We start from the raw sequence: 15783 nt of genomic DNA on the forward strand, positions 1-15783 counted from the left end.
CTATTTACATCAGCCAACTAAATACCTGCAGGCTGCAGGGGGTCAGGGGTCTAGGACAGCATCCAACAGAGATTAGGGGAAGACTGTCCTTGCTTGGACCATTGTAAAAAATTGTATGTTGTGGTTTTCCTTTAATGAGTGGTGCTGAAAGGAAAGTAAGTGCCTTGAGATGCCTCATGCCATTGCGGTCGAGAGGAGGAACTTCTCATGCCGTGGAGTCAGGATGTATGGATATCATCACATCTCTGCTAAAATCCCATTGCTTGCTCTGTGTGCACATAGCACACTGCTGCTCTGTCTGAGTGGTGTGTCAAGGTTTATCCCAGGTGACAGACCCATGAGCTGAAATACCCTTTCTTGTTAGAGCTGCAGTCAAGGACATGTCTGCAGTCAGCCAGGCAGATGAGATTTCCAGTGGGTCTCTGGTTATAGTGGTGATGAACAGCAAGAGGGTGATGCTGGAGCAGTCCCAGGGACACCTGCTTGCTTTCCAGTGTTTGTGCTGTGGCCCTGGTGCCTCTGGAGATGTGGAGGTGTGATTGTGAGTCAGTGATCCTCAGAAGATGCAGCTAATGCTCTTTGCATCTTAAGCACTGTCGTGCTGCCTTGGTGTTGGTGAAAGAGGTGCCTACACGGTGACATTGCGTTTTTTTGAAGGAGCAGCATGTGCTCTATAGCACAGGAGGACCTCAAGTGAAAAGGAGTTTGGGGCTGAAAGCCATGAAGAGTTTCCCTGCTCTTTGCTAGACTTGTTTTTACAATTATGGCATTGGGGATTATTTGTTAATTGATACTGAGGAGAAGAGCTGTGAGGAGGCAGGATCAGCATCCACGTGAAACATCAATTTGGCAGGCCCCTGGTTGCATGGATGTGCCTTTTATCTGGTAAACCTTTTGGTGAATATTTATATACCTCCTTCGACACAGACAGTATTTTCCGGTGGTTCGCCGTGGTGAGCACTGTCCATACCTGATGAAGCCAGGACTGCTGCCCAGGTCTGAAGCTGATGGACAGCTCTCTGCAGCACGGGGACGTGTGTCTGCAGTGAGCCTGAGCCACCAGCACTAGCCAAGTGGCTCTGGTTTGGTTGCTCCTTGGACTTTACTCACCGGGCTGGTGGGGGACTGTAGTGGGGTGGTGGTAAAGGATAAGGCTGGATCATGGAAGGCATTCCATTTCCAACCTGCATTTCTGTAATCCAGCCCTGAAACACGGGGGGCTGGAAACTTACTGTCTTTTACAAAATAGCTCCAATATTTCAAAACATAGGAATTATTTCCCTTCCTTTATTCTTGCCTAGATAAAATCCTGCAAGTCAAATTAGAAGCATTAGAAAGGTGCAGAAAAGATGATAGACTGAAAACTAATCTCAGAACCATATGAATGCCCCTGTTTGAGCTGCAGAGTAAGAAGAGCCTGGTTGCCTCTTTTCACTGACTCTGGAGGGATTTTTCTCTAAGATCTTCAGTAAAAGTTACACCTACATTTCATTCCAACACTTGCCTCACTGTTAATGTGAAATACTAACCTCCAAAGGCCGTTTAGCATTTTAGAGTGTCCTGAATTAGTCCTTGCTGGGAGAAATGGCACAGTCTGTTCCGGCTTGTTTTAAAGCTGGATATTGGTTCTGGGGCATTTCCAGCTCCAGCTGTGGCAGGCTTTCCCCTAACTCATGACACTTAATTTCAGACCTGGGCTGGACTTCTACCGCCTGGCTTTGCTAAGCAGAGGGTGCAAGCAAACATAATCTCTTTTGATCAGCGTCTACTTTTAGTATCTCCCAAGGTGGGTGGAAGTGTGGTTTCACATTACTCGTGACCCAAAGAAGAAGTCACCCTGTTTACTGCCTGTTGCATTGGATCTGTCAGTATCTGGATGGCTTCAGGGTGTGCCCGGGTTCAGCTTGCTGTTGCAATACCCACCCAGAATCCTTGTGTTATGTTGTCAGGGCAGCAAATTGGCGGAGTAAGTACCTTGCTGGGAAGATGAAAGAGGGAAACTAACCCCCAGCAGCTGAACTGAATGAGGCATGAAGTGCTCACCTGAAGTACCAGATAAAGTAGCAGATAACACAGCGTGGAGCAGTCGTTTGCTGATCAGGGGAGTTCCTGCTGCTCCCTGGGGGTAATAGCCTCAAAACTATGAAAGGGAAGGACAAAAAAAAGCCAGTTGGGCATGATTGGGGTGCTGAGGAAGGGGGTCTGGGAGAGGTGCAGGAAAAGGATCAGGGTGTAAGTCTGTCACTGAGATGGCGGATAGAGCCAGTTGGGAGGATGCTCCCTGTTAGTACCCAGGTGGCTAAATCATTCTGCCTGCCACCATGGCTGTTTATTAATTAACAGTAAGATTCTTGATGAGTATCTTACAGGCCGTGCTCAGTTTTAGCATGAAAAGATGAGTATGAGGAAGATCAGTGTGAAAAACGAGGTTCACTCTCCTGTTAGAATTTAAAGAGTTTAATACAAAGACAATAAGAGACACATAAAATAAAGCAAAGGGATAACGGCCGGGTGCCTTGGCGCTCTACCAAGAGCACACCTGATGCTCGAGGTGAGTCCTTTTCATACCATTTTTACTGTCTGTTCTCTATTAATATTAAAACTTTTCCAGGAGCTGTTCTGCACGGCCACTCCTTGGTTCTGCCTTTTTAGAGCATTCGTAGTCTTCTGCCTTGTGGTTTTATTTCTTTTGATTCTTGGGGTTGGGCCCGCTCGGTAAGAGTCGATGGTAGGGTGGATCTCTTAATTCTCCAGACAGTCAGGGCTGATTGCAGCTTTGGGCCTCTTTGCCCCCCGGCAGAGCGGTGATAGCGGCTCTCGGACCCTCCTGGCCGCCCGTTCTCCGGGCAGAGCAGCCTTTGGGCCCTTTTGTTCTCTGGACAAAGTGTTGATTAGCAGCTCCTTGGGCCTCATCCTCTGCTCGTTTGGAGGTTATCTTACTTGCTCACACTTGCTAACATTCTTGCTAAAACGAGAGAAAACTACATCCACACAGCAAAAAGCATTTCTAACATTATATCTACCTTAACACTTTGCGAGAAGCCAATACTATAATATATGTTTATAACAATCAGGTTAAAAAAAAAAAGCTTGGAGAGATGCAGCAGCTGAGAGATCTTTGTTAAAGGCAGTGGCTTCAGCTACAGTTGCAGAGCTGCATCTTTTTCTCAGCTGGGGCTCTCCGTGGCTTGATTTTTCTCTATTGATAGCAAGGTATTTCCTCTTCTCAGAAAGCCCCTGTGACTTAAATAGAACCACTGACTTGCATGCTTTGTAAGTCCTTTTCATCTGGAGTAAGACAAGGAGCATCCATCCATAAATTGGAATTACTGCCCCAATACTGGCAGGAGGAGGCCAGCTGGCTACTGTGGGCTCCCGGGAGCTTCTCCATGAAGGTTGGGTTTCTGCTCTGATATTTAGCCCCAAAAACCCTTTAGAAGGATTTTACTGTTCAGGTGTACAGCTGCCCCATCCTTCAGCCATGTACATTTCCATTTCTGTAGCATCTGTTTTCCCAAAAAAATCTGGCTCTGTGTGCAGAGCTTTTAGCTGATCTGTCAGGTCAGTGATTATAGAATTGTATTTTACTTTCCTATTTAATTTTTTTCTTTAAGTTGCAAGAACTGGCAGGCTCAAAAAAATAGGTTCTTTTTTAGTAAATTTGTGAAGAAACCTTTGAGAGGAGCAAGAGGTTCTTTATCTTGCTTAAGTTTCAACATACCAAATTTAGTATCAAGAATGACTAGCGCAGGGGTGCTTACATTGTTAGGTGCATCAAAACCACATTCATTAGGTTTTCAGATTTTGGAAAAGTGGGACTAATCCATTTTGTAGCTGGGCATTGAGCAAGATCCTTTTCCAGGGTGATGTGAAGTTAAATGAGTATGGGTCTATATCTAAACAAAGGGAAAGGTGCTTTGGTTTCTTACCTAGAAACATGTTAAAGAAAAGATTGCTGATCAGTTTGCTGGTGCCTGGGCAGATCCCTAAATTCACAGCTCTGTTTAACGAGTGTTAAAATAAGGTTTACAGCATGTGGAGGACAAATGGAAATGGGGCTTTACAGAAGGGGTTTTGGAGGTGCTATCCCAACCTGCAAGATGGGTGCTTCCATAGTGTATAATGAGAGTTTGGGGACCATTTTCTCAATTTTGGGAGCATCAACTTTCCATGCAGGCGATGGAATTGTGTGCAGATGTGGTGCATCAGCTGTGCAGTGGTGCATGCCTACGTGCAGTCACTGCACTGTGCTGCAACTTGGGGGGTATTAAATTCGAAAGGACTGTAACAACCTGGTCCTGGATTTTCTAATTTGCTGTGTTTCTTTGTTGCAGGTGAATGGAAAAGGGTCGTTGTGGTGTGTTGACCCAAAATATAAACCTAATCTTGTCCAAGCACTGAAAAAACAGCCTTTTTCCTCAGCACTTGCATTTTATACTCCACCGGCGTCGCCACCCAGGTAGGTGAATGTTCTCATCCAAGCAGGACATGTGGTTATGTTGCTCCAGGTAGCAGAGGGTGTTGAAGTGCTGTTATCTGCTGCCACCTGAGAGCAGAATTTGAGTGGGCCTTAGGTGAGACCAGCTGGATGAGGTGGGGAGATGCAGTGAGCTCAGGCTTCTCAGACAGCACATCTGGGGTGTGTCTCCTGTTAACTGTGGGAGAGTTTAAAAGAAGGTCAGGGGTGTGCTGGCTGCTTTCTGGAGAGCCCAATTTCTCCAAGAGGGCAAGCAGTCCTAGGAACTGGAACAAAATCCTCTTTCAAGCACAGTCTATCAGGACTGGCCTAGGGTGGTACCTGACCCTGCTCTTTGGAGGAGGTGGGTGTCTTCTCCTGGATGTCACATGTCTGGATATGAAATGTATCTATTCTGTGCTGTTGTGAAAAACAACCAACTTTTCCACAGTCTGAAGTGCTGAGAGAGGCTGCTCGGACAGGGTTGTTTTTCTCTGTGGCTGTTTTAGAGCATTTTGCAGCAGGGATGGAAAAGACAGCCTTTGCCATAAAAGCTCTCTGAGGTGGGGCATGCAAGACTTCTGAAACCAGGTCTTCCTTACCAACACAGTTTTAAGATTGGGCAATAGATTCTGGAGAATTTGAAGTCAACCTCGTGTGTCCTGAGTAGAGGAAGAGGAGCAGTAGCTGGGTCAGCCTGTGGAGGCAGGGGGACAGAAAGCAGAGGAGCACGTTGGGTGAGCCCCGTTCTGAGGGAGGCATGTGGCTGGTTTGTCTAGTTCAGGAAAGAATTTGGATGAGATAAGAGGTAATTAAGGTGTCTGTACATTGCCCTATGCCTTAACCTTACTGCAGGGAGTTTTCTTAACAAGCAGGAGGAACTGGGGTTCCTGGAGCAGAATGTAAGACTGATATCTCTGAGCAGATGTTTCTCAGGGTCCAACAGCACACTGACTCTGGGAGCTGGCACCCCTGTGCAAGCCTCGGGGGCTGAAGGGTTTTTTGTGGCATGGGCTTGTCCCGTGTGACTTGTAACCCACAAGATAAAACCAGTTGTCTCTGGTCTCTCTCCAACCCAGGGGCATCCTGGGATGGAACAAGCCAGGCAGAAGTATCCTGTTTTCCAGCTTTCTGTTGGAATTGGGAGCATTACTAAAATAACCCTGAAACATTTAAGTATTAAGAAATAGTCAGATTGGAAAGTATGAGATGACTGGCAGTATTTCTTGGGGTTTAAGGGAGTAAAGATTATTGAAACGACTAACTGGGCTCTAGAGGATAATGCTTTTACAGGCTTTAATGTCTCTGTGTAGGGGTATGAACTTCTGGTTTTGGGTACAGCTCAAGTGAAGGTTTGATCCTTGAAAGCTTTAATACTCTGTGTTAGTACAGCCAGAGTTCAAAATGTAGAGAATGATACAGATGGGAAGGGACCTCTGGACATTGTCTGGTCTGCCAGAGGTGCAGAGGATCGAGACAGACTCAGCCTAGGGCAGGGTGTTCACAGCCGTGACCAGTTAAGCTTTTAAAATCTCCAGGGTCTCCAAGATTAGTCCAGCTGAAGTTGTGTTAAGTGTGGTTTACTTAGCTTGGATAAATGCAACATACTGAACTTAGGTGTAAGGAAGGAGACTTTTCATCTGCATGCTGAAGTACTTGGAAGATCAGGATTTTAATTTGAAGCTGTTGTTTTTGGTAACTGTTTTTTTTCCTTTACTGGAGGACTAGTCATACTTGCCAACAATTACAAGGAAATCCTGGATCTAATGAAGCCACATGGCAAAATTCCCACCGACTTCAACACGGGAAGGGTTTTGCAGTGCTTGTATTTATGAGTACAAGAAAATAAGAAACAACATATTAAGATACCAAACTGCTCCCTAATGAAAGCTGGTTTATTTTCCTTCAATAATAAAAAACATTTATGTGACTTTCCATCACCCACAGAAAAACAGATTTCCACCCCCCACCCCTCCTTCCATGCTTGGATTTGATTTAAATTCTGGCCTAATTTTGGAGAAGGGCCCCCAAGGATCTGCCTTGTTGTACAGAGAGAGGAAGCTTGGAGGTACAGCTGGAGAGAGGCTGGAAGTACTGTCCAAATTTATCCACAGAGTGATCCTAGAATTCAGCTGTGACAGTCTCTGAATTTTTCTGTGGGAAGGCTGGTGTTCATGATTGTTTTACAGTGTGTTTGTGGGGAGTATGCCTATCATTCAGCATGATTTTAAAATAAAATTTAAGCTGTTACTTGGAGCAGAAGCTTTCCAAAACTGTAATCTGTGTCTAGTGACACTGAAATTTTTATTATCATAGATGATTGGCATCCCTGATGCATCTTATTTCTGCACAGCTTGTTCAACAAGTCATTGTGAAGCCCCTGGCTGCATTCTGGTTCTAGTGCTACATGAATTACAGCCCTGGGGAGAGCCACAGCCCTCATCTTGCAGATACCTTATGCATGGCTTGTCTTAATCAACACCAGGCATTAATTTGCTCTGGGGGAGCTCTATGTGGACATGATTTTTGAAGGATCCGAGCTTAGACAAAAGGATGAAGATGTTTAGCATCTCTTTGTACAATGGATCTGTGGGCTGCAAAGCCAGCCATTTTGGGTTGGACCATTGCTTTCCTTTTATTTTAATTTTCTTTTCCCCCACCCATTTTTGGATCTGTTCCCTTTGCGCTCCATGGCTGCTACGAGAAAAGATACCAGACAGTGAACCCTAGTTTTGCACATTCCTCCCGTTTAGCTGAGGTTTCTCTTGCAGGTTGGGCTTGAAAATTCTGTCATCACCCTTTAGATTGTTCCAGCAGCACTATAAAAGACGCACACTGCTGTATTTCATGCAATTTTAATAGTGTGTACTATTTTTGTTGGAGTCACTTCTAACTGCTCGCTAATATATTTATAATAAACTGAATAATTAGGGCTGGGTGTGTAGCAGAGAAAAAAACATGTGAAAGCTTTAACTTGCCCTTTATTTTGTGAGGGATTTAGGGATATTTTGTCAGGTGCAAAGCTGGTCTGATTATGAAAAACCACCCTGGATAGCATCACCACAACAGTTGAGCTTCAGATAACTTTAAAATCAGCAGGTGTCTTGGTTTGTTGTTGGTTTCTTTTATTTTTGCCTATTACTTTTTGTTTTTGTTAATTCCCCACCACTGTTTGGAAAAGCAAATTAACACTGCTGGTCCTTACCTGTCCTCTGAGCATCCCTGTATGAGCTAATGTTTTGCTCACATGTGGGTTTTATGTACTAAAAAATACATATCTTTGTTTAAAATCCTCTAGGCACAAATATAAATGTGTAAGCCAATACCTCTTGCCAGCAAGATTTTTGTTAAATATGTGTGTTTGGAGGCGTTTTCCAAATGCTGGTGATGGCTTAAATAGTGCTACACAAACTATGAATCAGTGTCAAGCCCTCTGCTGAGGGCAGCAATTGCTTGCCTTCCTGTGGTGAATAGGGTTGGTTTTGTTTTTACCCTTCTGTGATCATAATATTGTGTCTGCTGTACTTTGTACAAATCATTTGCCTAATCAGGGCTTGGCTTTGAGCTGTTGAATTTCTTCTTCAGTAGGTCGTCATCCCCTCACTACCTGACTTCAGTCCTTCAGCAGAATCATGGCCGATCTCTGAAAGGTAAACTTTGAATTTTCTTTCACTCTCCTCCCCTGGTTTTGGTCACAAGCAGGTGCTGCAGCCCAGCTGATGTTGTCTCTGTCCCTGCTCTGAAGGGTCTGCTAGATGACAAAAATCTCAGATGTAGTACAATGCTTGTGTATTATATCAGCTACTCGTGTATTAATTTTAAATCCATAAGGTGAATTTCAAGGTGTAATTGGGGCCCTCTTGTTCTGACAGCAAAATAGTCAGCACATGCATCACTCCCAAGTATGACCTACTTAATGAATAGTTCAGTAGAAAATTAATCTGAAACCTGCACATTCTGTAAAAGTTTTATTGGAGACCGAGAACTGAGAACCAAAGGTAGCAAATGTTAGAGTGTAAAACTTGTGGTACCAAGAGGGAGTTAGAAAGTGTGCTGGGGATTGCAGCATTTCTTTTGAAGGAGCCAGTTGAGCACAGCTCCTGCACCTCACTAATAAAGCTGAATATATTGAAGCCTTGTCCTAGACAAAAGTGATAATTTTGGTTTTTAAGTGCTGAAAAGTGAACAGTACTCAATTTTTAAAGAGTTGAATCTAACCAAATGTGTTGCAGGGGAGTGTTGTTAAAGCTCTTTCAGAAGGACAGTGAAAGGCCCTGCCCAAGTGGCACCTGAGCAGACACCCAGCTCCCTTTTTTTGCTGGCTCAGTAGGCTTAGAGGTGAGAAGGTTGCTTTTAGTTTTCGGCCAGAAAGCAGCAACTTTGGTTAGGCAGCAAAGCCAAGGCATTTTAGAGACCATGCAGCTGCCTGGCCCACAGGTGATGATCACCATGCACCCAGATGGAGGTTCTGGGGTGGCATCTGGGTGGCAGGGAAGCATCCTTGGCTGGCTGGCTGCTGCAGGGCTGATGGATCTGGGATTCTCAGGGCTTGTTGGAGAACACAAGAAATCCCTCTCCTCCTAATGATTTTGCTGGTGTGACAGGTTTGGAGGTTGCCAGTCTGATGTTGCATCTTCCAATTAGCTACACCAGAGGAGCTAAAATAATGACGGTATCTGGTATCATTTCATTTCTGCATGTGCAGGAGCCTGTTCAGTGTTTCTCTGGCATTAGAGGCAAGCCATTCATGTTCCTGGGGTCCCACAGGGCAGCTCTTGTGCAGATGAACAGAATTCCTTGGAATAAGGTGCTTCCTTAGCCGTTCTGCTGGAGAAGCATAAGTTTGGGAAATACTGCTCTGTTGAGAAGAGCAATCACAAGTGAAGCCAAAGCACATTATCAGTGACACAGGGCACAGCTAAGAATGCACTGCAGAAGTGCCTCTCCTCTTTCTTTGGGAGTATTAAGGTGCAGAAATATTCTCTGTAGGTAGTAATCCTGCATTGCATTAATGCCTCCGATTGCTTGTCATTTTAACAAGGTGCTGCTTATATACCAACAGCAGATGATAAAATAAAATGTCTGAGATAGCAAGTAAGGAATGGGAATGTTTCACTTGCTGATTGCACTGGTGGAGCAAAGTAATTCTTCATGCTTTATTTTTTGACTTCTTTTTGTCAGTTGGGTGCACATAACCAATGAATTCAGGGCCTTTTTGTCTGTCAAAGAAAGCCAAAGCAGAAGGAAAAAAAAAATCACATCAGTACAGCGGGGTAAACCCTAAAGCATGCTGGATTTAAAATGAAAGACATGGAAAACAAAATGTGTATGTTTTATAACCTGTGTTGGAAACAGCAGCTCAGCCCCCTTCCCGTGTTGGTACAACATTCCCAAGGTGTCATGTTCTTCAGATTTCTCTTTGACCATGGATGAAGTTAGGGAGGATTATTAAGATAAGGAAGCCATGCTGGCAACTCTGCAGTCCCCCTCCCAGTACTACCCTCCCCTTAAATTCAGTAATACAGTTAATGCCTGTAATGTGGGGAGGAAAACAAATGCCGTCAAAATGATATTGCTGGTGTTTCACTTTAACAGTTCCCCCCACAGTTCCAGTTCAGCAGAACTGAGAGCCCGTTCTGCTTGCTGCTGGTCCCTTCCAGCACATTGTCTTCCAGCCCTGTTCTTCACTCCCTGCTCATACATATGTACATACCTACCTACACCTCAGATGTGATCTTTCGCTCTCAGACACCCAAGTTCTTGTGAGGGCTCACTGTCTCTTTGCTCCTGTTTTGCCTGGTTAGTCCTCTATACATATTTCTGTCCTGTGTAAGGAGTGTTCATCATCCATTGCAGAAGTGAGCCAAGGATTTCCTCTTCTTTGAAGGGCATGTACATGTCCTGAAAAGAGTGTGAAAGGTGTGCTTGTTTCTTTTCCCTTTCACCTGGTCTGGTTAGAGATGTCAGTCTTTGCCCTGTTATTCTCAAGGTGCCTTTCAGAAATGTGAGCAATCTGCTGTGCAAAGGATGGCATTTTGCAGCAGTGCTTCTCACTGCAGCTGACAGTGCCGCAGTTCACCTCAACCTTTCTACGTGCCTATTTATTATTTAGACCCCCCTGCTTTCTAGACTGAGCAGTTCAGTGCCCTTTCCCCCCTTGTAGTCTCAGTTTCTTCTGTTTGACTTACTAGTGTGGAAAATTCTGCTGGAGGAAGGAGGTGTGCTGAATTAGTGCTGAGTTAATGGGCACGGCTGTTCCCAGCCTTGCACATTCACACAGCCAGGGTATGGAGCTGCTGAGGTGCTTTGCTGTGCCATGTGTCTAATCTTTCTCTCCCAACTGGTACAAACAAAAGGCACTTGTTAAGTATAGCAACAGCATTGTCACTTGAATGTCTAATTGTGTCACTGATTCTTGGCTTCAGTGAGTGAAATGTGAGAATTCAGCCTTTGAATGTCATAGTTAAGGTATGAGACTGATCTGGAACAGTATTGAGCTGTACAGGGGTCATGCTTTGTCTGAGTTTGTACATTCCCCCCACCTCTGCTTTTTGTTGTAGGCCAGTACAGGCAAATATATATATGTGTGTGTGTATATATATATATATATGTATTTGTATATTTTAGACACCTCATCTTGTCAGGCTTACCTGAGTTCTAACATTTTGCTGCTTCTGCTTCACAGAATCTGATATTGATGCTGCTACTGCAATGATGCTGTTAAATACTTCCATTCAACAAGGGATGCTGGACTGTAAGCATAAGCCATTTTACTCATTTTTATCCCCTACTCAGTAGCTAAATACTTTCTCTATAAAATTTCAAGCAACAAGTATGGTTTGGTTTCCAAACAGTAAGAGCAGTCAAGAAGTAATTCTGGTTTAATTATTCTTTCAGCTAGCATTGCAAGAGTTTTTTTAGAAGCCGGCTTCTTTTTCTTTTCCCAGTTAATTTTGATGTTTTTCTGCAAAGTTCTATCCCTGCCCTCTCTGTGCTAGATGGTAAGAAGAGTTTCTTGGCTACTTCTCTGTTCCTGTAGCTATTGGTTGTGATTAGCTGAAGACTGTTGTCCCCTGCGGATGACAGCAAACAGGCACATTGTGACTTTGAACGCTGGCATTCAGCTTCCCTTGCAGCCAGCCAGGCACAGTGTGCTCATGGTGCAGGTGATCTCCCTGGAGCGTTTGCCTACTGACACGTCTTGTTTTCCATAGGCGAGAAACCTCAGCCTCTGAAGACACCCAAGAAGAGGAGCTATGGCAGTGCGTTCAATCCTCCCAGCTCCATCAACCTGCAGGAGAACGACACCACAGCCACCAACATTGATCCGAGCGAGGATCACAACTACAGTGCCAGCAGCATGGGCTCCCAGCGCTGCGCATCCAGGTCCAGCGTGTCTTCCCTGTCCTCCCTGGACGAGGTGTACGAGTTCATCTCCAAGAGCAGCCACGACGGCAGCGATGGCAGCGAGGGCTTTCACAGCGAGGTGGATACGGACGTGGACTATGAAGATGATCCTCTGGGAGACAGTGGCTATGCATCCCAACCTTGTGGAGATACCTCTGAGGAAAGTCAGCCCAGCAAGAAAGTACTCGAGGAGCTGTGTCAGGAAATCGATGAGGAGCTGAAGGAAGCAGCAGGGTCTCTGCTTCACCTTGCTGGCATCCAAACGTGCTTGAGTTCCTTAATAAGTACTGCAAAGACCCACTGTCACAAGCAAAGGAAAAAATAATATGTTTGTCAGTGTTGAATATATACATATATTTTTTTTAATTGTGGCAATACTCTTCTACTTTTGCCCTTCACAAGGGAGATCAAAGCCATAAGAGGACTCACTGCTTTTTTTTTTTTTAATTTTTGGCGCAAACTATAATTTAGCCATTTATTTTTAAATCACCACCTAAAAAGAAAATATTTAATCTTCTCAAATTAGAAGATATGCATGACTTGTGAAAACCTGAAAGCATACTTCTTAATGATCACTTTTTAATTTTTTTTTCTTTTCAATAGTTGACTTTATTTTTTTTCAGAGATACGTTTGTTCAGATGCACACTGTGGATCGTATTTACATCTCTGCTGGCCCCATCTGCAGAGGTGAATTTTGTTCTGTCTAAGGGCTCTGACTTCCATGTAAAGGATTCAAATTCATTTTGCAATAAGAGAATCTCTTTATAGTTCCTAGACATCCTTCAGCCAAAAAATGTTTAGTGGTATGTTGAACTTTATCCCTCTTTTTCTTATTTTTCTTTTAAAATCAGTGGTGATTGCTTACATCTTCCTGTAGATGATGCCTTTTTTTTTTAATTTTCTGTTCAAAAATGGGTAAGCAGTTCTGTTGGAGCGGGTTTTAACAGTACTGTACATACAAGGATGCCTTAAGTATGTTGCAGAATTGTAAACAGCTATCCAAGGTCATCTTTCCTGTTGCTGAAAAGGTAGCATGATGTGCCATAAACGTTCTCACCAACGTGAAGCTACTGCTTCCACCAGGTGTTGGGCAAGCTGGGTGAAAATTAGGAGCAGAGCCACTTAGGAAACCAATGCCCACTGTTGAAAACAGTGCTGGATTCAGCCAAAAGTTAACCTTTCCCTAAGGGAGTATTTTCCTGGCTATTTGAATGCCTTTCTTTAGACTAGTGTGGGTTTTTTTGCCCCCCCCCCCCCTTTTTTTTTTCCTTATTTGTCAGTCTCTTCATGAATCCTGTCCTAAACTGTCTGCTTCCAATGCAAACACAGCCATGCTGCTGAAGGTCTGTTGCTCTGAGGGCCCATTCCAGTGCCTCTTGAAGACAACGGTGGTGCTCCCGCTGACTCTATGGCTGTTGGATCAAGCCTGAAATATTCGAGGTTCTTTGTGGTTTGGAATTTAAAGCACAAACACTAGGAGAGAAAAAAAAAAAAGTTGGTTGTTTTTGTTTTGTTTTTTTTTTTTCTTTTTCCAATTCAGTTTTAAGAATGATTTGTTTTATTTCTTGAAAGGGAAGGAAAATACTCTGCTTCATTCCTGCTTTGTGTGAGCACCTGTTAGCCTACACCTATAACAGGGCAACGTGTGTGCAGACGTGTGTGTGTCTTCTGGCTATCACAAGTGCTGCATTAGCCAATTAGATCTGATATTGGATGTGTTACTGATCGGTAGTAGGGGTAAAACTCGCTATTTAAAGGAAAATTAAGTACCAATGCAGTGGTTCTTAGGATTTCAGGAGCTGAAAATGTGAATGCTTGGTTGGAACTGCTTTTTGCTCATGGGTTGCTTTTGAACTCTCATGGAAAACTGTGAAGGGCAGAGCTTGTGTCAGTGTGAAAAGGAGGATTCAGATACACAGAAATACTGTGAGCAGCCTGAGGTTTTGCTCATGCCATGATTTCAGTTTTACACTGTTGAAGAGGGGTGCTGCCTGGCTCCTGCTGAAGTGGTTGCAGTAGCTTCCAAAGCTGGATCAAGGTCCAGGTATTCTGGAAGCTGCGGTCATAGTCGGCTCCATGGTTTGATTTGGTTCTGAATTATTTTTTGCCTCAGATAAAATTTGAGGAGGTTGATACTTACCGGGAGTGTGTCTGTGCTGCTGTTAACCCTGCAGTTGGTGACAATGACTTCAGCATACCTGAAGGATTGGGATGCTAACAATGCATTTAATCACTATATGCAATGACCAGTGAAAACCAGTTACTAATCAGCAGTTAGCAGAGAAAGCTGCATCCCATCCATCCTTACAGCTGTCAGCCTGGGAGAACTGGAATTGTGGAAGGGGGGAGCAGCCTTTCCCTGGGACACAGAGCGGTGCGGCAGGGCCCTGCTCTTCCTGCTCTTCCTGCTTTGCTGTCTTCCCTCTCTGCTTCCAAAGGGGAAGGCAGATGAGCTGTGCCCCTGCCCTGTCCCACCGTGTTGTCCCAGGCCCCTGCCCACGTGTTGGCAGCAAAGGCTGACAGCTCAGTTGTGGAGCACCTCTCTTGGCAGTGGGAGAAGAGCTGCCCTTCCTTTCTCTTACATATCTATTGGGTTTGGGTTTGTTTGCCACCTCAGTTAGAGACCCTGGTGTATATAGTATAAATGGAGTATAATTAAAAGTTATTTTGATTGTTGGGCTTTGGGGTTTTTTTTTAGTGACATATGTAAAATGTTGATGCCAATGGTTGACTCAGATAAATTTTGGCAAGAAAAGTATTAATGAACCACATTCAGCTCTTTAAATACAGTGAAGAAGTGTATGAGACCTGTGTACACAGTGGGTTGCTCTGTTCAGGGTAAATCTGATGTGATTACTGTACAAACCTACAATGGCTTTTCAGGTTCCAGTCCTAAATTACTGATCCACAGAAGTCACATCAAATGTTTTGAAATCCAACTGTCAAATGAAAGTTTTGTGGTTTGCAACTTTTCATCAGCCTGAAAAGTACAAGCTTTAATTAAAGCAAAGTATACTCATACACGTTAATAATGGTGTGGTCAAAATATTTATTGAAAAGAAAAGGTAGAATATTTTAAATGTTGCACCTGCTATTTTATCTTAAAGCACATTCTTCACACCTAACTGCCAGTGCCATTATCAAGTCTGTTTTATAAATGTACATTTCTTCAAACTAAAAAGTGCATAATTAAAAGTATTATGTTACTGCCATACAGTGATATAAAACATTTTATAATTGCCAATTCATTGTAACTATTATTTATTTAAAAGTGAATTGTAAGAATGCTTTCTGATCAAATGAACCAGAGTTGTTTTTAAACCATTCCCGTTAGCTTGTTTCTAATGTAGCATAAGCAATGTCCTTGGGTTTGTTTAGAATAATTTTGCCAGTAGGTGACCAATTCTAACCCTTTTTCCTCTGGTTTAGTCCTTTACCCGTTTTAAAGACGATTTACAAAAGTTTAGTTTTTTGTATGCTAATCTCTGTTAATTAAAATGTTTATAAATTTTATTTTTACCAAAGAGATGCAATTCATTATGACAAAATATTGCAGAATAAACTTTGTTTTATAACATTTGTGACTTTTCTGCCCACATTTTTCATTCAGATGATCAAAGGGGCTTTTCTAAAATAAACAGCATTGCAAACAGAAAGCGCTGTGTTCTCTCTTTGTCTGCAGACCCTGGCTCTGGTCTCGGATGGTGCTGACTATTCCACCTTCCCATTTAAACTTCTTCCACAAGACTGGACTAGTGTAAAAAGCCCAGTGTGTGATTCATGTGGGTTGGTTAAGGTGTTTGCATGCATGTGGAAATCATCTGTGAAATACCTATCAGTCCATAGCAGGATTTGCTTAGAGTCACATTCATCCATAGCTGGCCCCTAAAGTTTGAAGAGCATCGTATTGAGGCTAAGA

At 43.5% G+C, this 15783-nt stretch overlaps 1 protein-coding gene across 3 annotated transcripts in view; it reads left to right on the plus strand.

Moving 5' to 3' along the window:
- The window catches only part of FOXN2 (forkhead box N2), a 30389-nt gene extending 14869 nt beyond the window's left edge, over positions 1-15520 (plus strand). For 2 of the 3 annotated variants that reach the window (XM_042051647.1, XM_042051648.1), the window contains exons 3-6: positions 4335-4459; positions 8042-8106; positions 11142-11210; positions 11671-15520. In XM_042051647.1, coding sequence (XP_041907581.1) covers positions 4335-4459; positions 8042-8106; positions 11142-11210; positions 11671-12188 — 777 coding nt within the window. In that variant the 3' untranslated portion in view covers positions 12189-15520. The remainder of the gene's footprint in view (positions 1-4334; positions 4460-8041; positions 8107-11141; positions 11211-11670) is intronic. The other variant, XM_042051649.1, reaches the window with a different exon arrangement.
- The last annotated feature ends 263 nt before the right edge of the window (positions 15521-15783 follow it).

This window comes from Corvus kubaryi, unplaced genomic scaffold, assembly GCF_017639235.1.
Source record: "Corvus kubaryi isolate FWS band 111438036 unplaced genomic scaffold, C.kubaryi_AGA036_p1.0 76, whole genome shotgun sequence".
Classification (NCBI taxonomy): Eukaryota; Metazoa; Chordata; class Aves; order Passeriformes; family Corvidae; genus Corvus; species Corvus kubaryi.